This window comes from Budorcas taxicolor, chromosome 1, assembly GCF_023091745.1.
Source record: "Budorcas taxicolor isolate Tak-1 chromosome 1, Takin1.1, whole genome shotgun sequence".
In the NCBI taxonomy this organism is placed as follows: domain Eukaryota; kingdom Metazoa; phylum Chordata; class Mammalia; order Artiodactyla; family Bovidae; genus Budorcas; species Budorcas taxicolor.
The window spans coordinates 47,237,236-47,261,373 of record NC_068910.1 but is presented as its reverse complement, the minus strand read 5'-3'; the positions used below and the strand labels follow the sequence as shown (position 1 = coordinate 47,261,373).

Genomic DNA, 24,138 nt, shown 5'->3' with positions numbered 1-24,138 from the left:
CGCGCCGCCTGGACCACCTAAATGCGCTGCCCAGAAGTGCGCTGGGCGCCAGTGCTCGTTTCTGTGTGGGCTGTGAGAGTGCTTCTTGGGGTTCGGAGGGGAAGAGGGTAGGTTCTGGCGAGTTTTTCCTGCCAGTCTCGTCCGGCGCCGGCTTCCTCGTTTTCCTTAGCGCCTCGTCAGCACGCTGCCCCTGAACTCCTCTCTGACCGGATGCCCCGGCGTCTCGGCCTCACAGAAGCCGCAGAGATGGCTGCGGAGCCTCCTAGAGTCCCGGTCCAGACCTTTGCCACCGAGGCGTGATCCTCTTTGTTTAAAAGAAGTTGGCCCAACAGATCCCCGTGGCCGGTACTGAAGTATCTGATGTTTGGGGTCTCCTGCTTGCTTGGGTGGAGAGCCTGTTAGGGTCTGCCGTCCCCTGATAGCTCTTGTGACCCTGAATATTTCACTCAGTCCAAATCCAGCCACCTTTGTCTCCTCTCCATAGGCACTTTTGGGAGTCAATGACGTGGTCCCCATAAGCACTTTATTAGGTTTCTAAGTTGTTCAGACTCAGCACTGTAGGGGCCTAGTTCGCCATGTGTGTCTCGGTCCGCTCGGTGTGAATGGTCCCAGGAGCGCTCTTGGGCAGAAGAGACAGGTGGTGGATTGTCCCGAATACCAGCTAGACCAATTCATGAGGAGGTGGGGGCCATCAGCCCCTGCACTCCTGCCAATGCTGGAAATGAGGTGGAAGACTGTGGGCGGTTGTTGGTGATGTAGAAAAGGGACCATTGCGCTCATGGCTCTTCTTCTCTTAGCTTTTAAGGTTCTTGCTTTTCCAAAGCGGGAGGAGTGCACAGAGCCAGGGGACATCAGCCATGCTCCAAACCACTTGGCCTCAGGTGAGCCTACCTTCATTTCAGTCTTAAAAGTCACATTAGCTATCAGGTCATTAGGAAGGGACCGAAAAGGCCTAACTTGGCGAGGGTTTGGTTTCCCTCTTGAGTCCATCCCCAGGGCTAAGGTTGTAAATACGTGGTGGAGGAGGTAAGAGTTGTGTGTAGAGTGAAGAGTTTGGATATATAGGTTTTAAGTAGAAAAGGGGGGACCCGTGTCAAGAAATTTCCCCAGAACATGAAAATCGAGATCATTTGAGATATTCTACAAATAAAAGTTGTTTGCATAAATACAGAAAACAACTTTGCCTAAAGGGAAGCATGTTGGGGGTGGAGGATAAATTAGGAATATGGGATTAGCAAAAAATAAAATTAGGTTGCTAGGTGAGAAACCGCTTGAGAAAAATTCTCAGTTGAAGAGATTGCTCCGCAAATAGTAGGTGTATCCCGGAGAGACCTGCATTGTTCTTTGCATATGTGCTTTCAGATTAGGCACATAGTGCTGAATAATGCAGACGAGTTCTCCGTTCTCATGGAGGGTACTTTACCAAAAACAAGTAAGTTGATATAAGTACCTGTTGCTCAAGTACAGTGCTTCCTAGCAGTGAGGTCCACAGATGGGCAGCATCAGCATCACTTGGGTGCTTATTAAAATTGCAAATTGCTAGGTGCCACCCTAGATCAGTAATCATACTGGGGAGGAGGGTAGGTCGGGTCAGGAATCTTGTAGCAAGTTCTGTGGGTGATTCTTATGCCTCCTCTCAAATTTGAGAAGCCTCAAAGAAGCTCCCTTTGAAGCTGGTCGTCAGGGAATCCCTCATGGAAGTGGTCACATGAGCTGGAGACCTCAAGAAAGAAGTAAAAATAGGCTGGAGAACTACTGGAGAGAGAGCCAAAGCTGAACTTTCCAGAGAGTATAGCAAATGCATCAGCCCTGAGGTAGGGGAGAAAGCTGGGTGCATTCTAGAGACAGAGGTTAGAGGAAGTAGTTTATTGTGAGGTGGGACAATTAAGCACCTGTTTTGGAGGTCACTGTGAAGATTCTGGTTTCACTTCTGAGTTCAGTAGGAAGACCCTAAACGATTTTAAGCAGGGCATGTGAAAGGGATGGATTTACATATCAAAACGATTTTTGGCCCATAGTGGTGAGTTTGATGCAAGAGTGTGAGTCAATTAGGAGGTTGCTGCAGTCCAGGTAAGGTATTGCTCTCCCTGCTCTCTCATCTTTCTTTTAGTAGACTCTTTTTTTTCCCAGTGAGAAATTTTAGGTTCATTGCATAATTGCACAGAAAGCACAGAGTCCCCAAATGCTTTCTGCCCCTATACGTCGATAGCCCATTATCAGAGTGGTACATGAATTCAACTGATGAACCTACGTTGACATAGTCACCCAGAGTCCATAACTTGCACTAGGGTTCATTCTTGGTGTTGTACATTCTGTGGTTACATGTGTATAAATGATGTGTATTTACTATTATCATATCATACAGTGTCTTTTCACAGGCTCTAAAAATCCTGTGTCCTGCCCTCCCTCCCTGGCAACTGTTGATCTTTTTGCTTTTTCCGCAATTCTGTGTAGTTGGCATCCTACCTTTTCATGTTGGTTTCACTCATTCAGTAGTATTCATTTCAGGTTCCTGTGTGACTTCATGGCTTGATAGCTTGTTTTCTTTTTAGCGCTCTATAATACTCCATTGATTGATTGTACCACAATTTATTCACCTACTGAAGGACCAATTGTTTGCTTCCAAGTTTTGGCAGTTGTGAATAAAGCTGCTATAAACGTCTTTGTGCTTGTTTTTGTGTGGCCATAAGTTTTTAGCTCATTGGGAAGATACCAAGGAGTATGATTGATGGATCATATGGTTAGAATTTGTTTATTCTAGTTTTGTAAGGAGCTGTTAAACTGTCTTTCAAAGTGACTGCACCAGTTTGTATTTTCACCAGCAGTGAATGAGAGTTCATGTTGCTCCACATCCTCACCAGTGTTTAGTGGTGGTAGTGTTTCAGATTTTGGTCATTCTAGTAGGTTTGTTGGGATATCTCATTGTTTTAATTTGCATTTTCCTGAACACATAAGTTGTAGAGTATCTTTTAGTACACTTGTTTGCCATCTGTATAACTTCTTTGGTGACATTTCTGTTCCGGTCTTTTGCCTACTTTTTCATTGGGTTCATTTTCCTGTTGAGTTTTTAGAGTTCTTTGTGTATTTTGGATAATAGTCCTTTATTATGTACGTCTCTTTAAATGTTTTCTCACTATCTGTGACTTGTATTCTCATCTCCTTGAAGTATTGTCCTTTTAAGGTAGTGTTTAATTCCCCCTCATCTTTTCTTTCAAAAATGTATTTCCTTCAAAACCTTCTCAGCTCTATGATGTGTTACTTTTTTTTCAGATGACTTTAAATGAACCTCAACTGCTGCATAAATCTCATTGATTTTTTTTTTTTTTGGTGAAGAAGTTGATTTTATTGGAATCATAGGCAAAATTTGGGATTGACTTCTTTACAAGTTTGATTCTTCCCATTTAGAAACACTGTATATTATAATTTATTCAGTTCCTCTTTTATTTAGTAGACGTTTAGTTTTCTTCATCTTGGTTTTTGTTGGGTCTGTTTTTAGCTCTTTTCATATGAATGGCATCTTATTTTCTCCCGTTTTGTTTTTTGACTATTTACGGTGATACAACTAATCATTTTGGTTCGTTTATCCTATATCTAGGTAACTTAATGAATTATTCTGTCAGTTTTAAATGTTTTTCATTGTCTTGGGTCTTGGATATTTTTTAAAAAGATAGCTATTTCATCTGCAAGCAAAGATATTTATGTTGCTTTCCTATATTTATGTGCCTTCTCCAATCTTTTTAAAAAATTTATTTATTTTTAATTGAAGGATAATTGCTTTACAGTATTGCATTGGTTTCTGCCAAACATCAACATGAGTCAGCCATAGGTTTACCCATGTTCCCTCCCACTTGACCATCCCTCCCACCTCCCTCCTCATCCCACCCCTCTAGGTTGTTACAGAGCCGCAGTTTGAGTTCTCTGAGTCATACAGCAAATTCCCGTTGGCTGTATGTTTTACATATGGTAGTGTATGTTTCCATATTACTCCCTCCATACCTCCCAATCTCTCCTCCTCTCCTACCCCCAGGCATGTCCATAAGTCTGTTCTCAAAGTCTGTGTCTCCACTGCTTCTCTGCAGATAGTTTCATCAGTACCATCTTTCTAGATTCCATTTTTAAGCATTAGTATATGGTAATTGTTTTTCTCTTTTTGCCTTACTTCACTCTGTATAATAGGTCTAGGTTTATCCACCTCATTAGGACTGACTCAAATGTGTTCCTATTTATGACTGAGTAATAAACCACTGTATATATGTAGCACAGCTTCTTTATACATTCATCTGTCAATGGACATCTAGATTACTTCCGTGTCCTAGCTATTGTAAATAGAGCTGCAACGAACATTGGGTTACATGTGTCTTTTTCAGTTTCGGTTTCCTCAGGATATATGCTTAGTATTGGTATTGCTGGGTCATATGATAATTTTATTTCTAGTTTTGTGAGGAATCTTCATACTGTTCTCCATAGTGGCTGTATCAATTTGCATTCCCACCAACAGTGCAAGAGGGTTCCCTTTTCTCCACACCCTTTCCAGCATTTATTGTTTGTTGATTTTTTTATGATAACCATTCTGACCGGTGTGAAATGAGATCTCATTGTAGTTTTGATTTGCGTTTCTCTAATGCAGTGAGCAATGTTGAGCACCTTTCATGTGTTTATTAGCCGTCTGTATATCTTCTTTGGAGAAATGTCTGTTTAGGTCTTTTGCTCATGTTTTCATAGAGTTGTTTGTTTTTCTGGTATTGAGTGGTATAAGCTGCTTGTATATTTTGGAAATTAATCGTTTGTCAGTTGTTGCATTTGCTGTTTTTTTCCCCCCATTTTGAGGGTTGTTTCTTCACCGTGTTTATAGTTTCCTTTGCTGTGCAAAAGCTTTTAAGTTTAATTAGGTCCCACTTGTTTGTTTTTATTTCCATTACTCTAGGAGATGGGTCATAGAGGATTTTGCTGTGATTTATGTCATAGAGTGTCCTGTCTATGTTTTCCTCCAGGAGTTTTATAGTTTCTAGTCTTACATTTAGGTCTTTAATCCATTTTGAGGTTATCTTTGTGTATGGCGTTAGGAAGTGTTCTAGTTTCATTCTTTTACACATAGCTGTCCAGTTTTCCCAGCAGCACTTATTGAAAAGACTGTCGTTGCCCCATTGTATATTCTTGCTTCCTTTGTCAAAAATAAGGTATCCATAGGTGCATAGGTTTATCTCTGGGATTTCTATCTTGTTCCACTGGTCTATATTTCTGTTTTTTGTGCCAGTACCATACTGTTCTGATGACTATAGCTTTGTAGTATAGTCTGAAGCAAGGAAGGTTGATTCTTCCAGTTCCATTCTTCCTCCAAATTGCTTTGGCTATTCGGAATCATTTGTGTTTCTTTATGAATTGTGAGATATTTTGTTCTAGTGGGGAAAATGCCATTTATAATTTGATAGGGATTGCTTTGCATCTGTGGCTTACATCTGGTAGTATAATCATTTTCACAATATTGATTCTTTCGACCCAGGAACATGGAATATCTCTCCATCTGTTTATGTCATCTTTGATTTCTTTCCTCAGTGTCTTATAGTTTTCTTTATACAGCTCTTTTGTCTCCTTAGGTAGGTTTGTCCCTATGTATTTATTCTTTTTATTGCAATGGTAAATGGGATTGATTATTTAATTTCTCTTTCTAATATTTCTTTGTTAGTATGTAGAAATGCAAGTGATTTCTGTGTATTGATTTTGTATCCTACCACTTTATTAAGTTCACTGATAGTATCTTTAGGGTTTTCTATGTATAGTATCATGTCATCTGCAAACAGAGTTTTACTTCTTCTTTTCCAATCTGGATTCCTTTTATTTCTTTTTCTTCTCTGATTGCCATAGCTAGCACTTCCAAAACTATGTTGAGTAATAGTGGCGAGAGTGGGCACCCTTGTTTTGTTCCTGATCTTAGGGGGCATGCTTTCGTTTTTTCACCATTGAGAAGAATGTTTGCTGTGGGTTTATCATACATGGGCTTTATGTTCAGATAGGTTCCTTCTATGCGCATTTTTTGAAGAGTTTTTTTTTTTTTTTTACCATAAATGGGTGTTGAATTTTATTGAGAGCTTTTTCTGCATCTATTGAGGTTATCCTAAGATTTTTATCTTTCAGTTTGTTAATATGGTGTATCACATTGATTGATTTGCATATATTAAAGAACCCTTGTATCCCTGGGATAAACCTGACTTGATCATGGTGTATGATCTTTTTAATGTGGTGTTGAATTCTGTTTGCTAGAATTTGCATCTATGTTCATCAGTGATATTGGCCTATAATTTTCCTTTTTGGGGTTTTCTTTGTCTGGTTTTTGGTATCAGGGTGAGGGTAAACTCGTAGAATGAGTTTGGAAGTGTTCCTTCCTCTGCAATTTTTGGAGGAGTTTTAGAAGGTTAGGGATTAGTTCTTCTTTAAATGTTTGATAGAATTCACCTGTGAAGCCATCTGGCCCTGGGCTTTTGTTTTGGGGGAGATTTTTTATTACAGTTTCTATTTTAGTGCTTGTAATTGGCTTATTCATAATTTCTACTTCTTCCTGGTTAAGTCTTCGAGAGTGAACTTTTCTAAGAATCTATCCATTTCTTCCAGGTTGTCCATTTTATTGGCATATGCAGTGAAGCTAAGTGAAAGTTTCTCAGTCATGTCGAATCTTTGCGATGTCATGGACTATACAGTCCATGGAACTCTCCAGGCCAGAATATTGGAGTGGGTAGCCTTTCCCTTTTCCAGGCAATCTTCCCAACCCAGGGACTGAACCCAGGTCTCCCACATTGCAGGTGGATTCTTTACCATCTGAGCCACAAGGGAAGCCCTTATTGGCATATAGTTGCTCGTAATAGTCTCTTATGATCCTTTGTGTGTCTGTGTTGTCTGTTGTAACCTCTACTTTTTTCATTTCTAATTTTGTTGATTTGATTCTTCTCCCTTTTATTCTTGATGAGTCTGGCTAATGGTTTGTTAGTTTTGCTTATTTTCTCAAAGAACCAGCTTTTAGTTTTATTAATCTTTATTATTACTTCCTTCATTTCTTTTTTATTTATTTCTGCTCCAATCATAAAGATCATAAAATCATAAAGATTTCTTTCCTTCTCCTAACTTTGGGGTTTTTTTTTTTTGTTGTTGTTGTTCTTTTTCCAGTTGTTTTAGGTGTAAAGTTAGGTTGTCTATTCGATGTTTTACTGTTTCTTGAGGTAGGATTGTATTGCTATAAAAGTCCCTCTTAGAACTGCTTTTGCTGTATCCCATAGGTTTTGAGTTGTTGTGTTTTCATTGTTATTTGTTTCTAGGAATTTTTTGATTTCTTCAGTAACCTGTTTGTTATATAGAAGCTTATTGTTTAATCTCCATGTTTGTGTTTTTCTTTACAGGTTTTTTTCCCTGTAATTTATATCTAGTCTCATAGAGTTCGGTCAGAAAAGATGCTTGATATGATTTCAATTTTTTTGAATTTACTGAGGTTTGATCTGGAACCCAAGATGTGGTCTCTCTTGGGGAATGTTCCATGTACACTTCAGAAGAAAGTGTATTCTTTGCATTTGGGTGGAAAGTTCTGAAGATATCAATTAGGTTCATTTTGTCTAATATTTCATTTAAGGTTTGTGTTTCCTTATTTTCTGTTTTGATGATCTGTCCATTGGTGTAAGAGGGTGTTAAAGTCCCCTACTATTATTGTGTTGCTATCAATTTCCTTTTTATGTCTGTTATTATTTGCCTTATGTATTGAGGTGCTCCTGTGTTGGGTTCAGTTCAGTTCAGTTCCTAGTTGTGTCCAGCATTTGCTGCCCCATGGACTGCAGCTCGCCAGGCTTTCTTGTCAATCAAAAACTCCTGGAGCTTATTAGAACTCATGTCTATTGAGTCAGTGATGCCTTCCAACCATCTCATCCTCTCTTGTCCCCTTCTTCTCCCACCTTCAATCTTTCCCAGCATCAGGATCTTTTCCAGTGAGGCAGTTCTTTGCATCAGGTGGCCAGAGTATTGGAGTTTCAGCTTCAGCATCAGTCTGTCCAATGAATATTCAGGACTGGTCCAACTCTCACCTCCATACATGACAACAGGATACACGGCAACTGGAAAAACCATAGCTTTGACTAGATGGACCTTTGTCAGCAAAGTAATGTCTCTACTTTTTAATATGCTGCTTAGGTTGGTCATAGCTTTTCTTTCAAGGAGCAAGTATCTTCTAATTTCATGACTGCAGTCATCATCTGCAGTGATTTTGGAGCCTCCCAAAATAAAGTCTGTCACTGTTTCCATTGTTTCCCCATCTATTTGCCATGAAGTGATGGGACTGGATGCCATGATCTTACTTTTCTGAATGTTGAGTTTTAAGCCAGCTTTTTCACACTGCTCTTTCACTTTCATCAAGAGGTTTCATTTTAGTTCCTCTTCACTTTCTGCCATAAGGGTGGTGTCATCTTTGTATCTGAGGTTATTGATATTTCTCCCAGCAGTCTTGATTCAACCTGTGCTTCATCCAGCCCAGCATTTTGCATGATGTACTCTGCATATAAATAAGCAGGGTGACAATATACAGCTTTGACGTATTCCTTTCCCAATTTGGAACCATCTGATGTTCCATGTTCAGTTCTAACTGTTGCTTCTTGACCTGTACACAGATTTCTCAGGAGGCAGGTAAACTGGCATGATATTCCCATCTCTTTAAGAATTTTCCAGTTTGTTGTGATCCACACAGTCAAAGGCTTTGACACAGTCAATAAAGCAGAAGTAGATGTTTTTCTGGAACTTTCTTGCTTTTTCAAGAGTGAAAAAAAGTGGTTTTCCCTACTTTCTTCAATTTAAGCCTGAATTTTGCAATAAGGAGTTCATGATCTGAGCCACAGTCAGCGCCCGGTCTTGTTTTTGCTGACTGTATACAGTTTCTCCATCTTTGGCTGCAAAGAACATAATCAGTCTGATTTCGGTATTGACCATCTGGTGATGTCCATGTGCAGAGTCTTATCTTGTGTTATTGGAAGAGGGTGTTTTCTATAACCAGTGTGTTCTCTTGGCAAAACTCTGTTGGCCTTTGCCTTGCTTCATTTTCTACCCCAAGGTCAAAGTTGCCTGTTCCTCCTGGTATCTCTTGACTTCCTACATTTGCATTCTAGTCCCCTGTGATGAAGAGAACAACTTTTTTTGGTGTTACTTCTAGAAGGTCTTGTAGGTCTTCACAGAACCATTCAGCTTCTTCAGCATTAGTGGTTGGGGCACAGACTTGGATAACTGATATTGAATGGTTTGTCTTGGAAACAAACAGAGATCATTCTGTTGTTCTTGAGACTGCAGCCAAGTACTGCATTTCAGACTCTTTTGTTGACTATGAGGGGTACTCCATTTCTTCTAAGGGATTCTTGCCCACAGTAGTAGTTATAATGGTCATCTGAATTAAGTTCGCCCATTCCAGTCCATTTCAGTTCACTGATTCCTAAAATGTCGATCTTCACTCTTGCCTTCTCCTGTTTGACTACTTCCAGTTTACCTTGATTCATGGACCTAACATTCCAGGTTCCTATGGAATACTGTTTCTTTCTTTTGTTTTTTGGAATACTGTTTCTTTACAGCACCGGACTTTACTTCCATCACCAGTCACATCCACAACTGGGTGTTGTTTTTACTTTGATTCTATCTCTTCATTCTTTCTGGAGTTATTTCTCCACTGTTCTCCAGTAGCATATTGGGCACCTACCGATCTGGGGAGTTCATCTTTCAGTGTCCTATCTTTTCGCTTTTTCAAATGTTCATGAGGTTCTCAAGGCAAGAATATATGAAGTGGTTTGCCATTCCCTTTTCCAGTGGACCACGTTTTGTCAGAACTCTCCACCATGACCCATCCATCTTGGGTAGCCCTACATGGCATGGCTCATAGTTCCATTGAATTAGACAAGGCTGTGATCCATGTGATCAGTTTGATTAGTTTTCTGTGATTGTAGTTTTCATTCTGTCTGCCCTCTGATGTAGCATCCTGTCCCATCACTTCATGGCAAATAGATGGGGAAACAATGGAAACAGTGAGAGATTTTATTTTTTTCCACTCTAGAATCACTGCAGATGGTGACTACAGCCATGCAATGAAAAGATGCTCGCTCTTTGGAAGAAAAGCTGTGACCAATCTAGACAGCATATTAAAAAGCAGAGACATTACTTTGCCAACAAAGGTCCGTCTAGTCAAAGCTATGGTTTTCCTGGTAGTCATGTATGGATATGAGAGTTGGACCATGAAGAAAGCTGAGCACCGAAGAAGTGATACTTTCGAACTGTGGTGGTGGTGGTGTAGTCGCTAAGTCATGTCCAACTCTTGCTATCCGTGGACTGTAGCCTGCCAGGCTCCGCTGTCGATGGGATTCTCCAGGCAAGAATACTGGAGAAGGTTGCCATTTCTTTCTCCAGGGGATTTTCCAGACCCAGGAACTGTGGTATTGGAGAAGACTCTTGAGAGTGTCTTGGACTGCAAGGAGATCAAACCAGCCAATCCTAAAGGAAATCATTCCTGATTATTCATTGGAAGGACTGATGCTGAAGATGAAGCTCCAATCCTTTGGCCATCTGACGCGAAGAACTGACTCATTGAAGAGACCCTGATGCTGGGAAAGATTGAAGGCAGGAGAAGGGGAAGACAGAGGATGAGAAGGTTGGATGGCATCACCGACTTGATGGACGTGAGTTTGAATAAGCTCTGGGAGTTGGTGATGGACAGGGAAGCCTGGCGTGCTGCTGTCCATGGAGTTGCAGAGTCAGACAGGACTGAGACTGAACTGAACTGCCCTCTGATGGATAAGTATAAGAGGCTAATGGAAGATTCATGGGAGATACTGACTGAGTGGGAAACTGGGTCTTGCTCTGATGGGCGGGGCCCTGCCCAGCAAATCTTCAGTCCAATTTTATGTTCCTGAGTGGCTGTGTTCCCTCTCTGTTTCACCTGAGGCCAAACTATGATGGAAGTAATGAAGATAATGGGGAGCTCCTTCAGAAGGTCTTGTGCAGGCATACTCAGTGCTCCCAGGCATGCAGTGGGCCACCACTGACCCATGCCTCTGCTGGAGACCCCTGTACACTCATGGGCAAGACACTCATGTTGGGTGCATAGATATTTACAGTCTTAATGTCTTCTTGGATTGATCCCTTGATCATTATGTAGTGTCCTTCTTTACCTCTTGTAATCTTCTTTATTTTAATGTCTGTTTTGTCTGACATTGAGAATCACTACTCCAGCTTTCTTTTGATTTCCATTTGCATGGAGTATCTTTTTTCATCATTTTACTTTCAGTCTATATGTATCTCTAGGTCTGAAGTGGGTCTATTGTAGACAGCATATACATGGATCTTGTTTTTGTTTCCATTCAGCCAGTCTGTATCTTTTGGTTGGCGTGTTTAATCCATTCACATTTAAAAGTAATTATTGATGTATATGTTCCTATTGACATTTTTAAAATGTGAATTAAAACATTTAATTGTTTTGGGTTTGTTTTCATAAGTCTTTCCTTTCTCTTGTGTTTGTTGCTTATATATGACCCTTTAATATTTTTTGTAAAGCTGGTTTGGTGAAGCTAAATTCTCTTAACTTTTGCTTGTCTGTAAAGCATTTGATTTCTCCATTGATTTAGAATGAGATCCTTGCTGGGTAGAGCAATGTTGGTTGTAGACATTTTCTTTCAGTACTTCAAATGTATCCTGCCATCCCCTCTGGCCTGTGAGTTTCCACTGAAAGATCTCTGTTAATCGTATGAGTTTTCCCTTATATGTTACTTATCGCTTTTCCCTTGCTGCTGTTAATATTCTTTGTGTTTATCTTTGTCAGCTTGATTAGTATGTGTCTCAACGTGTTTCTCCTTTGGTTTTTCCTATATGGGCCTCTCTACACTTCTTGGCTTGATTAACTATTTCCTTTCCCATACTGGGGAAGTTTTCAACTATAATGTCTTCAAAATTTTTCTGTGTCTTTCTTTTTCTCTTCTTCCTCTGGGACCCCTATAACTCGAATGTTGATGCATTTAATGTTGTCCCAGAGGTTCCAGGCTATCCTCAATTCTTTTCATTCTTTTTCTTTTATTCTGCTTTTCAGCAGTTACTTCCACCATTCTATCTTCCATCTCACTTATTTGTTCTTCTGCTTCCATTAATCTACTATTGGTTCCTTCTAGAGTATTTTTAAGTTAAGTAATTGTGTTATTCATCTCTGTTTGTTTATTCTTTATTTCTTCTGTGTCCATTTTACTTGTGTTAATTGTATTGATTGCTTCTTGCATTTTCTTCATTCTGTTTTCTAGGTTTTGGAACATCTTTGTTATCATTATTCTGAAGTCTTTTTCAGGTAGTTTGCCCATTTCCTCTTTGTTTAGTTCGTCTTGTGTGTTTCTAGTTTGTTCCTTCATTTGTGCAGTACTTCTCTGCCTTTTCATTTTTTTTTTTTACCTTACTGTGTTTGAGGTCTCCTTTTCTCAGGCTTTGAGGTCGAATTCCTTCTTCCTTTTGGTTTCTGCCCTTGGTGGGTAAGGTTGGTCCAGTGGTTTGTGTAGGCTTCTGTTGGGTGTGACTTGTGCTTGTGCTTTGGTGGTAGGAGGTAAGTTTTTTTTTCCTCTGGTGGGCAGGGCTGTATGAGGTTGTAATCTTGTCTGCTGGTGACTGGGTTTGTGTTTTTGTCTTGTTTGTTTGGGTGAGGCATCCTGCACTGGCTATTGGCAGTTGGGTGATGCTGGGTCTTGTATACAGGTGGAGGCCTTTGTGGGAGTTCTCTAATTAATACTCCTTGGGGTTAAGAGTTTTCTGGCAGTCTAGAGTCTTGTTGTCAGTGCTCCCACTTCAAAGGCTCAGGGCCAGATCTCTGACCTGGGAACTGAAATTCCACAGGTGTGGAATTCCACAGGTGGTTTGTTTTGGTGTTAAAGGGTATTAAAACAAGCGCACTAAAACAAGAGACAAAGTGCAAACCCCAGACAAATGGCAAATACAAAATCAGGCAAATGGTAACCACAGTAATGGAATACATACACACACAGTGGTGGTGGTGGTGTAGTCGCTAAGTTGTGTCCGATTCTTGCGAGCCCATGGACTGTAGCCCACCAGGCTCCTGTCCATGGGGATTCTCCAGGCAAGAATACTGGAGTGGGTTGCCATTTCCTTCACCAACAGACACACATATACACCCATAAACAAAACCAAAGCGGTCCAAAAAAAAAGAAGATATTCATCCGTCAAGCAAAGGAGAGCAAAAATGATATCAACCAGTTAAAAACAAAACTAACTAAAGCATAAACTGGAAAGGAAAAAGCAATGTGCCAACTGGGGAATAATGCAACAAAAACAAAACAGACTAATAAACATGGTGAGAAAAAGAGAGAAAAGGAAGAAAAGACTAGAAAAGCAAAGTTAAATAGAGGTAGCTAAAGGAGATTGATATATATTAAAGAATAACAACAGGAAAGGAGTAAGAAAAGCAGACAAAAATGTATGTAGAAAATAATAAATTAAAAAAAAATTTTTTTAAGGGGAAAACCCCCTCAAAACTGCAAAAGGGCAACATAAAGTCAGGTGTATTTAAAGGAAATAAATTATCAAAAGCATGAATAAATTTAGTAGTACTAATAAAATCAAAAACTGTAGCAACAGAGGTAAAGAAAAAAAAATCCAGAAGCAACTACCATATAAATTAAAATATAAGAATAATAAATTTTTTCTTTGATCTCAACTATCAGTGTCCTTTCCCTTGCTGTGAGTCACAGATCATCTCCTTTCCCTAGGATGCCCGCCAATACTGGGCTGGTCTCTGAATCTGTTGTGGGGGCAGCTCAGACTCTAATCTGGTCCTCCTCCAGCGTGTTCTTGCCTCCAGTGTCCGGAACTGCCAATGCTAGTGTGTTTTCTTTTGCGGGACCTCTCATTGACCTTTTGTATAGTCCATAGACACAAAATCTGCCTAGTTGATTATGTGGATTTAATCTGCAGCTTGTACCACTGGTGGGGAGGTTTTGGGTTCTTTTTCTTAGCCACACTGCCCCTGGGTTTCAATTGTGGTTTTGTCGCCACCTCTGCGTGAGTCATCCACAGGGGTTTGCTCCCAAGGCTGTCCTGGAGGAACTGGATCTGCCCCGGGGAGGACTGGGTGTGTAGGTGGTGTAGCTGCTTGGATCACAGGAGCCCTGGCAGTCTCAGGTACTCAGGGGAGCCACTGTCTAGGGCAGCAGGAAAGACGGTGCTCTTAAGGTTTTTCTAGCCTCTGGCTGCTCTGTCCCAGTGGGGTTCGAGTGAGGAGATGGCAAGAGAGCATGCATCACGGGGACCCTGGCAGTCCCGGATACGCAGGGGTGCCGGTGGCAATTGTCACAGGAGGCATGGTGCTAGTAAGGCTTTTTCTAGCTTCTCCAGCTCTACCCCAGTGAGGACTGAGCATGTAGGTGGCACAGCTGCTTGCTTAGATCATGGGAATTTTGGCAGTGCTCCATATTCAGGGACACCAGCGGTCTCAGACGAAGGAGCTATGGTCCTATTAGAGTCTCCTAGCCTCTGGCAGCTGGTGATCACAGGCCTCTGGCTGGTTCTTCTCTTGCTTGGCCCGTTGAGACACTTACAGGACCTTTGGGTTAGGGTCCTTCTCTGATTCTGGCATGTCAGGCACTCACAGGATCCACCAGTTGGGGTTCATTTTTGTTTCTCGGTGCGTCAGGCACTTAAAGGGCCACCCTGGCTGGGGTCCTTCTCTGTTGTTTGGTACATCAGGTACCAAAGGGCCACGCTGGTGGGATTCTTCTCTCTTGCTCAGAGCATCAGGTGCTTAAAGGGCCACCCTTTCTGGGGTCTTTCATCTGTCCAGTGTTGAATGTGTGGGGAGAGAGAGGCTATAAAGACGGCTCCACCCCGTGTGTGACTCAGCAGTATCACCCTGCCTCCATGTTTGCCTGGCTTTCTTTCACATGCATTTCCCACTGTAGTCTCCTTCCTCATGTCCACTGCAGCCGTCTCCCTGCAGTCAGTAGTAGACCCTGCCCCGGAATTGCTCTGAAATCGCTAAGCTCCAGCTCCCAGCTGCTATGCTTTCTAGGGGAATTCTGTCCCTGTCCAAGGAGAAACTCCAGAAAGAATGAAGAGTCTGAGCCAAAGCGAAAACAACGCCCAGTTGTGGAAGTGACTGGTGGTGGAAGTAAAATGTGAATCTGTAAAGAAACAGTATTCCATAGGAACCTGGAATGTTAGGTCCATGAATCAAGGTAAACTGGAAGTAGTCAAACAGGAGAAGGCAAGAGTGAAGATCGACATTTTAGGAATCAGTGAACTGAAATGGACTGGAATGGGCGAACTTAATTCAGATGACCATTATAACTACTACTGTGGGCAAGAATCCCTTAGAAGAAATGGAGTACCCCTCATAGTCAACAAAAGAGTCTGAGATGCAGTACTTGGCTGCAGTCTCAAGAACAACAGAATGATCTCTGTTTGCTTCCAAGGCAAACCATTCAATATCAGTTATCCAAGTCTGTGCCCCAACCACTAATGCTGAAGAAGCTGAATGGTTCTATGACCTACAAGACCTTCTAGAAGTAACACCAAAAAAAGTTGTTCTCTTCATCACAGGGGACTAGAATGCAAATGTAGGAAGTCAAGAGATACCAGGAGGAACAGGCAACTTTGACCTTGGGGTAGAAAATGAAGCAAGGCAAAGGCCAACAGAGTTTTGCCAAGAGAACACACTGGTTATAGAAAACACCCTCTTCCAATAACACAAGATAAGACTCTGCACATGGACATCACCAGATGGTCAATACCGAAATCAGACTGATTATGTTCTTTGCAGCCAAAGATGGAGAAACTGTATACAGTCAGCAAAAACAAGACCGGGAGCTGACTGTGGCTAAGATCATGAACTCCTTATTGTATCACTACAAACAAAGCTAGTGGAGGTGATGGAATTCCAGTGGAGCTATTTCAAACCCTAAAAGATGATGCTGTGAAAATGCTGCACTCAATATGCCAGCATATTTGGAAAACTCAGCAGTGGCCACAGGACTGGAAAAGGTCAGTTTTCATTCCAATCCCAAAGAAAGGCAATGCCAAAGAATGTTCAAACTACCACATAAGTGCACTCATTTCACATGTTAGCAAAGTAACGCTCGAAATTCTCCAAGCTAGGCTTCATCAGTACGTGAACTGTGAATTTCCAGATTTTCAAGCTGGATTTACAAAAGGCAGAGATACCAGAGATAATTGTCAGCATCCAGTGGATCACTGAAAAAGCAAGAGAGTTCCAGAAAAACATCTACTTCTGCTTTATTGACTGTCAAAGCCTTTGACTGTGTGGATCACAACAAACTGGAAAATTCTTAAAGAGATGGGAATACCATACCAGTTTACCTGCCTCCTGAGAAGTCTGTGTACAGGTCAAGAAGCAACAATTAGAACTGAACATGGAACATCAGATGGTTCCAAATTGGGAAAGGAATACGTCAAAGCTGTATATTGTCACCCTGCTTATTTATATGCAGAGTACATCATGCAAAATGCTGGGCTGGATGAAGCACAAGGTTGAGTCAAGATTGCCGGGAGAAATATCAATAACCTCAGATACAAAGATGACACCACCCTTATGGCAGAAAGCGAAGAAGAACTAGAGATGAAACCTCTTGATGAAAGTGAAAGAGCAGTGTGAAAAAGCTGGCTTAAAACTCAACATTCAGAAAAGTAAGACCATGGGATCTGGTCCCGTCAGTTCAGCTCAGTCGCTCAGTCATGTCTGACTCTTTGTGACCCCATGAATCTCAGCACTCCAGGCCTCCCTGTCCGTTACAAACTCCCAGAGTTCACCCAGACTCATGTGCATCGAGTTGGTGATGCCATCAAGCCATCTCATTCTCTGTCATCCCCATTTCCTCCTGCCCCCAATCCCTCCCAGCATCAGGGTCTTTTCCAGTGAGTCAACTCTTCGCATGAGGTGGCCAAAGTACTGGAGTTTCAGCCTCAGCATCAGTCCTTCCAATGAATACCCAAGACTGGTCTCCTTTAGGATGGACTGGTTGGATCTCCTTGCAGTCCAAGGGACTCTCAAGAGTCTTCTCCAACACCACAGTTCAAAGGCATCAATTCTTCGGCGCTCAGCTTCCTTCACAGTCCAACTCTCACAACCATACATGACCACTGGAAAAACCATAGCCTTGACTAGACGGACCTTTGTTGCCAAAGTAATATCTCTGCTTTTGAATATGCTATCTAGGTTGGTCATAACTTTTCTTCCAAGGAGTAAGCGTCTTTTAATTTCATGGCTGCAATCACCATCTGCAGTGATTTTGGACCCCCCAAAAAATAAAGTCGGACACTGTTCCCACTGTTTCCCCATCTATTTCCCATGAAGTGATGGGACCGGATGCCATGATCTTCTTTTTCTGAATGTTGAGCTTTAAGCCAACTTTTTCACTCTCCTCTTTCACTTTCATCAAGAGGCTTTTTAGTTCGTCTTCACTTTCTGCCATAAGGGTGGTATCATCTGCATAGCTGAGGTTATTGATATTTCTCCTTGCAATCTTGATTCCAGGTTGTGCTTCTTCCAGCCCAGCTTTCTCATGATGTACTCTGCGTATAAGTTAAATAAGCAGGGTGACAATATACAGCCTTGACGTACTCCTTTTCCTGTTTGGAACCAGTCTGTTGTTCCATGTCCAGTTCGAACTGTTGCTTCCTGACCTGCATATAGGTTTCTCAAGAGGCAGGTCAGGTGGTCTGGTATTCCCATCTCTTTCAGAATTTTCCACAGTTTATTTTGATCCACACAGTCAAAGGCGTTGGCATAGTCAATAAAGCAAAAATGAATGTTTTTCTGGCACTCTCTTCCTTTTTCGATGATCCAGTGGATGTTGGCAATTTGCTCTCTGGTTCCTCTGCCTTTCCTAAAACCAGCTTGAACATCTAGAAGTTCATGGTTCCTGTATAGCTGAAGCCTGGCTTGGAGAATTTTGAGCATTAGTTTACTACCGTGTGAGATGAGTGCAATTGTGCTGTAGTTTGAGCATTCTTTGTCATTGCCTTTCTTTGGAATTGGAATGAAAACTGACCTTTTCCAGTCCTGTGGCCACTGCTGAGTTTTCCAAATATGCTGGCATACTGAGTGCAGCACTTTCACAGCATCATCTTTTAGGATTTGAAATAGCTCCACTGGAATTCCATCACCTCCACTAGCTTTGTTTGTAGCGATGCTTTCTAAGGCCCACTTGACTTCACATTCCAGGATGTCTGGCTCTAGGTGAGTGATCACACCATCGTGATTATCTGGGTCTTGAAGATCTTTTTTGTACAGTTCCCATCACTTCATGGCAAATAGATGGGGAAACAATGGAAACAGTGACAGACTTTATTTTGGGGGGCTCCAAAATCACTGCAGATGGTGACTGCTGCCATGAAATTAAAAGACACTTGCTCCTTGGAAGAGAAGCTATGACCAACCTAGACAGCATATTAAAAAGCAGAGACATTACTTTGCTGACAAAGGTCCATCTAGTCAAAGCTATTTTTCCAGTTGTCATGTATGGAGGTGAGAGTTGGACCATAAAGAAAGATGAGCGCCAAAGAATTGATGCTTTTGAACTGTGGTGTTGGAGAAGACTATTGAGCGTCCCTTGGACTTCAAGCAGATCCAACCAGTCCATCCTAAAGGAAGTCAGTCCTGAATGTTCATTTGAAGGACTGATGCTCAAGCTGAGGCTGCAGTACTTTGGCCACCTGATGGGAAGAACTGACCCATTGGAAAAGACCCTGATGCTGGGAAAGATTGAAGGCAGGAGGAGAAGGGGACAGCAGAGGACGAGATGGTTGGATGGCTCACCAGCTTGATGGATATGAGTTTGAGGAAGCTCCGGGAGTTGGTGATGGATGGGGAAGCATGGCGTGCTGCAGTCCATGGGGTCGCAAAAATTTGGATTAACTGAGCCACTAAGTTACACAGCATCCCTGTTCAGGGTACATATGGCTGCAGCAAGGATTGTCCGTGTGATTCGCATTCCATTCAGATAATCACAGATCAGTTGCCTCACTGTCCCATCAGCCTCAAATGTTTCTCCTCTGTCCCAAACGGTTGCCTCAATGTGGGATCTCACCTTTCCTTCAGTTCACCTCCAGGTGCAGTCCTCATCACACTCCTCTTTTTCCCCCTACTTCTTTTGTCCTACAGAGTTTGCATGGTTTTATATATACTTTTCTGGTGATCAGGTACTCCTGCTCGCTCTCATCTGGTGTTCTGCAAGATCATCTGTGTCTGAAGTTATATTCCTGATGAATCCATGGAGAGAGAAGTACACCTTGTCCATTTATGCCTCCACCATCTTGGATTTCCTGAACATTCCTATTTTTAGTTTTTTAAGGAACCTCTGTACTCTTCTCCACGAAGTCTGTGTCAGTTTACTTTCCCATCAGCAGTATAGGGAGGTTCTCTTTTCACCACACCCTCTCCAGCATTTATTGTTGGTAGATTTTTAGATGATGGCTCTTCTGATCATTGTGATACCTCATTGTAGTTTTGAGTTGCATCTTTTCATGTGCTTCTTGGCCATGTGTATGTCTTCCTTGGAGATGTCTGTTTAGATCTGCTCATTTGTGATTCGGTTTTTGTTTTTTTTATATTGAATACATGAGCTGTTTGTAAATTTGGGAGATAATCCCTTATTGGTAATATTGCTTGCCGATATTTTCTCCCACTCTGGGTTTTTCTGTGCAAAGGCTTTTGAGTATAATTAGGCCTCATTTTCTTCTTTCCATTACTCTGGGAGAAGAATTGAAAAAGATATTGCTGTGATTTATTTCAGAGTGTTCTGCCTATATTTTCCTCTAAGAGTTTTATAGTATCTGGTCTTACATTTATTTAATCTATTTTGAGTTTCTTTTTGTAGATGGTGTTAAAGTTCTAATTTCATTGTTTTAAACGTGTAGCTGTAGTGGGACTATTTCAAAGGAGTGGCTTCTCTGTATGTAGTGGAAGCTGGTGGAGAAGGCTAGAGAGAAACTAGGGCGGGGAACATATGTGGTTGTACACGTGTATTTTCGCTGAGCAGAGACGGGGAGAGTAGTTGGTGTACAGAGAGTAAGGTGACAGGTTATGGGTACCTCAGACTTCCCTGGTAACTCAGCTGGTAAAGAATCTGCCTGCAATGCAGGAGACCCTGGTTCAATTCCTGGGTCAGGAAGATCTGATGGAGAAAGAACAGACTACCCACTCCAGTATTCTTGGGCTTCCCTGGGGGCTCAGATGGTAAACAGTCCACCTCCAGTGCAGGAGACCTGACCTTGATCTCTGGGTTGGGAAGATCCCCTGGAGAAAGGAATGGCTATGACTCCAGTATTCTGGCTTGGAGAATTCCGTGGACAGAGGAGCCTGGCAGGCTACAGTCCATGGGGTTGCAAAGACACAACTGAGCAACTTTTACCATGGTGTGTCAGGGCAGCCGATGCTAGAGAGACAGCTCCATGGAGACAGGAACATAAGAGGTTGATACAGTTACAGCCTGGAGAGGCCCTGATGCCAGGCTCCGAGGTTTAGAGCCGCAGAGCTAAGCAGGTAGGACAGCCTTGGTGACCCACATTTGAAGGTGGGAGCCAGTGCTCTTGTCCGTAGAACAGACCTTCCACGGGGCTCAGAGTCACAGACCTTGGCAGGTCCATTTCTTCCCTGAAGCTTACACTGGCCCCCTCCGGCCCTCACTCAGAGCCTGAGCAGGAACCTGTTGTTTCAGGAGCCGGTGACCTTTGAAGACGTGGCTGTGTACTTCACTCAGAACCAATGGGCCAGTCTGGACTCTGCGCAGAGGGCCCTGTACAGGGAGGTGATGCTGGAGAATTACGCAAACGTGGCTTCCCTCGGTAAGGTCTCTCAGTGGCCCTCTGATAGCTGATATCTTCCTCAGATGTCTTGGGAGTTCTAGTAGTCCTTAGGGTTCTGTGGAGATGCTGGGTGGGGAAATCCCAGGTTCCTCTTGGCTTTGAAGTTGGACTTTATTCCTTCCCAGGGAAGGGTGTGGTTTTGGACCCTGAGGGAAAGGACTCTTGGGGCGCCCCCAGGAGACCTCAATTCTTCTGTCCTTGTAATGTTGTGGATGTGGGCCCTTTTCTGTGTGCAGGAGCCTCCCAGGATATCAGTACATTCATCCTTCCTGAGGGGATGTCCTTTCTTCTGAGTCAAGGCGAGTTTGCACTTTCTCCCTGGGGAGAATCACTGTCTCCCTGATCTTGCCATGGAGTGCAGTTTGGACCCCTTCCTCAGAACCCCTGTGTGGCTCCTTGGTCCCCCAGGCAGTCCTCTTCTCCCCCCAACTCAACTCACCTGCCTTGGGGTGGGCAAGGGATCTCAGTAACAGCTCTGGATGTCTCCCCTCAACTTGTCTGTCTCTCTTTCTTGTTGGAGTAGTGTCTCCATTCCCCAGACCTGATCTGATCTCCCAGCTGGAGAGAGGGGAAGCTCCGTGGGACCCCGATCCCTGGGAAACAGAGGATTTGAGAGGCATCTGTCCAGGTGAGTAAGGGGACTTAGCACCTTCTGGTTTCGCCTTCCTGGTTTACTGGAAATGTTTCTTCTGCAGTGGAGAGCAAAGCTCCCTGTAGCTGACCCTCTGACCTGTATTGAGTTCCTGTCCCAAACCTGTAAGGACAGTTTTCATGGCAGGGTTTCAGCCATACTTTATAAGGTGTGATTCTGTGCATCAAACTGATTGATTTGTACCACAGCTATGATTTTATTTTCCTTTATAGTGTTTATATCATTTTTAGTATTTTAAAGTTCCTGATGCCATAGTGTTGTGGTTTACAATGAATTTGTTTTAAATGGGGCCATAGAGGAAAGGGCAAGAATACTGCCCCATTTCTACACCTAACACACACACCCACTTACCCTAAAATTTCCTGGAATCTTTACTGATGAGTTAGTCCTGGGAGGCTGTAATTATTTGGGTTTTCTTTACTCATTCCCAGGTGGCTCAGATGGTAAAGAATCTGCCTGCAATGTGGGAGACCTAGGTTTAATCCCTTGGTTGGGGAGATCCCCTGGAGAAGGAAATGGCAACCCACTCCAGTATTCTTGCCTGAAAAGTCCCATGGATGGAGGAGCCTGGCAGGCTACAGTCCGTGTGGTCGCAGAGTCGGATGTGACTGAGAGAATTCACTTTTCTTTTCTTTAGGAAGAAACTTTCCAGGCCTCACTTCTCACACATATTGTGATACTGTAAAAAGTGGTTTCTTTAGCAGTAAAACCACGGTGGCCTACAGTTCTCCAATCAACTTGTATTCCCACTGACTTTCTGAAATAAATAATCTTTTATCCTAGAATATTATATGAAATAATTAAAAATAGAATTGTCAGGCTGTTATTTAGAATTCAAAATTGGGGGTGGTTTCCTGGCTTCAGGTGGGGCATTGGGACCCATCGTTTCTCTGTTTGTTTCTGGGCTTCTCAGCTGCTCCCCTTCATCTCACTGATGTCTTTTCCCTCCTTGGGGGGTCTCCCTCTCTCTCTTTTGAAGCCTGTTTGCATTTCGTGCTGGTCCATCTTACCTCACCCATCCTTTTTTTGCTCTTTTTTTCCCCTCTTGCTTCCTTTCCTTCCCACTCTTGAAGCTCTCACTTGCCCACCCCACCTGCCCTGGTTCATTGCCCAGCCCTTCCTTATAAGAGGCACTTCCTGGACTGCAGTGTCATCACTTGTCCAGTTTATGCTGTTGTTTTTCTTTGTCTCTCTCATCCTCCTTTATGGACGCTCATAACCATCTCATGGGATATTTTTGGAATATCGCATCCTACAAGAGAAAACCAGGACTGCTGGATCCCGTTTCCCTTCCAGTTCAGTAACGAGGAAACTTGTGGTTTCTTTGGTCAGGTGGTGAGAGGGGCATCAAGACAGAAGAGCCAGCGGTAGAGCAGCAAGCCTCTGAGGGCACAGAGGCCCACGGCAGGCCCGTGGGAGGGCCTCTCACGAACGGGTCTCAGCACTTGGATTTTGAAAGCAAGGCAGTGTGGCAGACTATTAGTCTGAACCCCAATCTGATACTTCGAGGTGGCATGAAGTTCTACAAATGCAAAGAATGTGGGAAGATCTTCCGATATAACTCACAGCTCCTTCGGCATCAGAGTAGGCACACTGGAGAAAAGCCCTTCAAGTGCAAGGAGTGTGGCAAAGCTTTCAAGTCCAGCCAGAACTGTATCATACATGAGAAAAATCACATTGGCAAAGGACCCTATGAATGTAAGGAGTGTGGCAAAGGTCTGAGTTCCAAAACTGCCTTGACCCAGCATCAGAGGATCCACACGGGGGAGAAGCTCTATAAATGTAAGGAGTGTGGCAAAGGTCTGAGTTCCAACACTGCCTTGACCCAGCACCAGAGGTTACACACTGGGGAGAAGCTCTATAAGTGTAAGGAGTGTGGGAAGGCGTTCACCCAGAAGATCACCTCCATTCAGCATCAGAGAGTTCACACTGGAGAGAAGCCCTATGAGTGTAAGATGTGTCGAAAAGCCTTCAAGTGGTATCCCAGCTTTCTTCAGCATCAGAAAAGGCACCGTGTGGAGAAGCCCATCAAGGCTTTCGGGCCGCCCCTGCTGCGTCCCCAGGGCCCCTCTGCATCCTTAGCTCCTGGGTGTCTCCCGGGCCTGAGCTCTGGTCCTGCTGTGGCCGTGGCCTTGCCACACGCCGTCCTCATTCCTGCCTCCGGGCCCGTGTTCATGCTGCTGCCCGCCTCCGGGGTTCTTTCTTCCCCTGTCCAAGTAGTTCGTGTTTTACAAGGTCTTCCTCCTGCTGTGAAGCCTTCCCCAGTTATTCTGACCCCTTCTCCTCACCCCCCGTGACCTCTATCTTGGCACTTCTCTGGCTGTTACAGCGGATCTCTAACCTACCTTCAGCTTGATCTGTAGCTTTTACACTGTACTTATGCTCCAGCTATTTGAGCATAAACCCCATTGTAATCGAGATACATTTAAAGACTGTGTTATATACAATATATTTGCTTCTGGGTAGAAAATGGAAACACTTGACTTTTGTATTGGTCCCTTTCAGACTTGAACAGTAATGACCGTATCTGCATCATGGGGCTGCTCGTGGGTGCTGGTAGGACGCTGTGGTGAATTAGGGATGTTTCAGAGAAGATATCCCCATGTCAGGGGATATCTGTC

General features: G+C 43.0%; 1 protein-coding gene across 1 annotated transcript; it reads left to right on the top strand.

Moving 5' to 3' along the window:
* Positions 1 to 34: 34 nt before the first annotated feature.
* LOC128049765 (zinc finger protein 621-like) lies at positions 35 to 23,889 on the top strand. Its single transcript, XM_052642081.1, has 5 exons — positions 35 to 107; positions 798 to 881; positions 20,718 to 20,844; positions 21,386 to 21,493; positions 22,850 to 23,889. Exons 2-5 carry the CDS (start codon positions 858 to 860, stop codon positions 23,812 to 23,814), a joined length of 1,224 nt encoding a protein of 407 aa, XP_052498041.1. The 5' UTR covers positions 35 to 107; positions 798 to 857; the 3' UTR covers positions 23,815 to 23,889.
* Positions 23,890 to 24,138: the final 249 nt, after the last annotated feature.

What these genes read in the sequence shown, in the direction of transcription:
- LOC128049765 (XM_052642081.1), top strand. Translation starts at nt 858, where the DNA reads ATGCTCCAAACCACTTGGCCTCAG. An exon ending in TCCAAACCACTTGGCCTCAG is followed by an intron (nt 882 to 20,717) that starts GTGAGCCTACCT and finishes CTGTTGTTTCAG; the next exon opens with GAGCCGGTGACCTTTGAAGA. An exon ending in CGCAAACGTGGCTTCCCTCG is followed by an intron (nt 20,845 to 21,385) that starts GTAAGGTCTCTC and finishes TTCTTGTTGGAG; the next exon opens with TAGTGTCTCCATTCCCCAGA.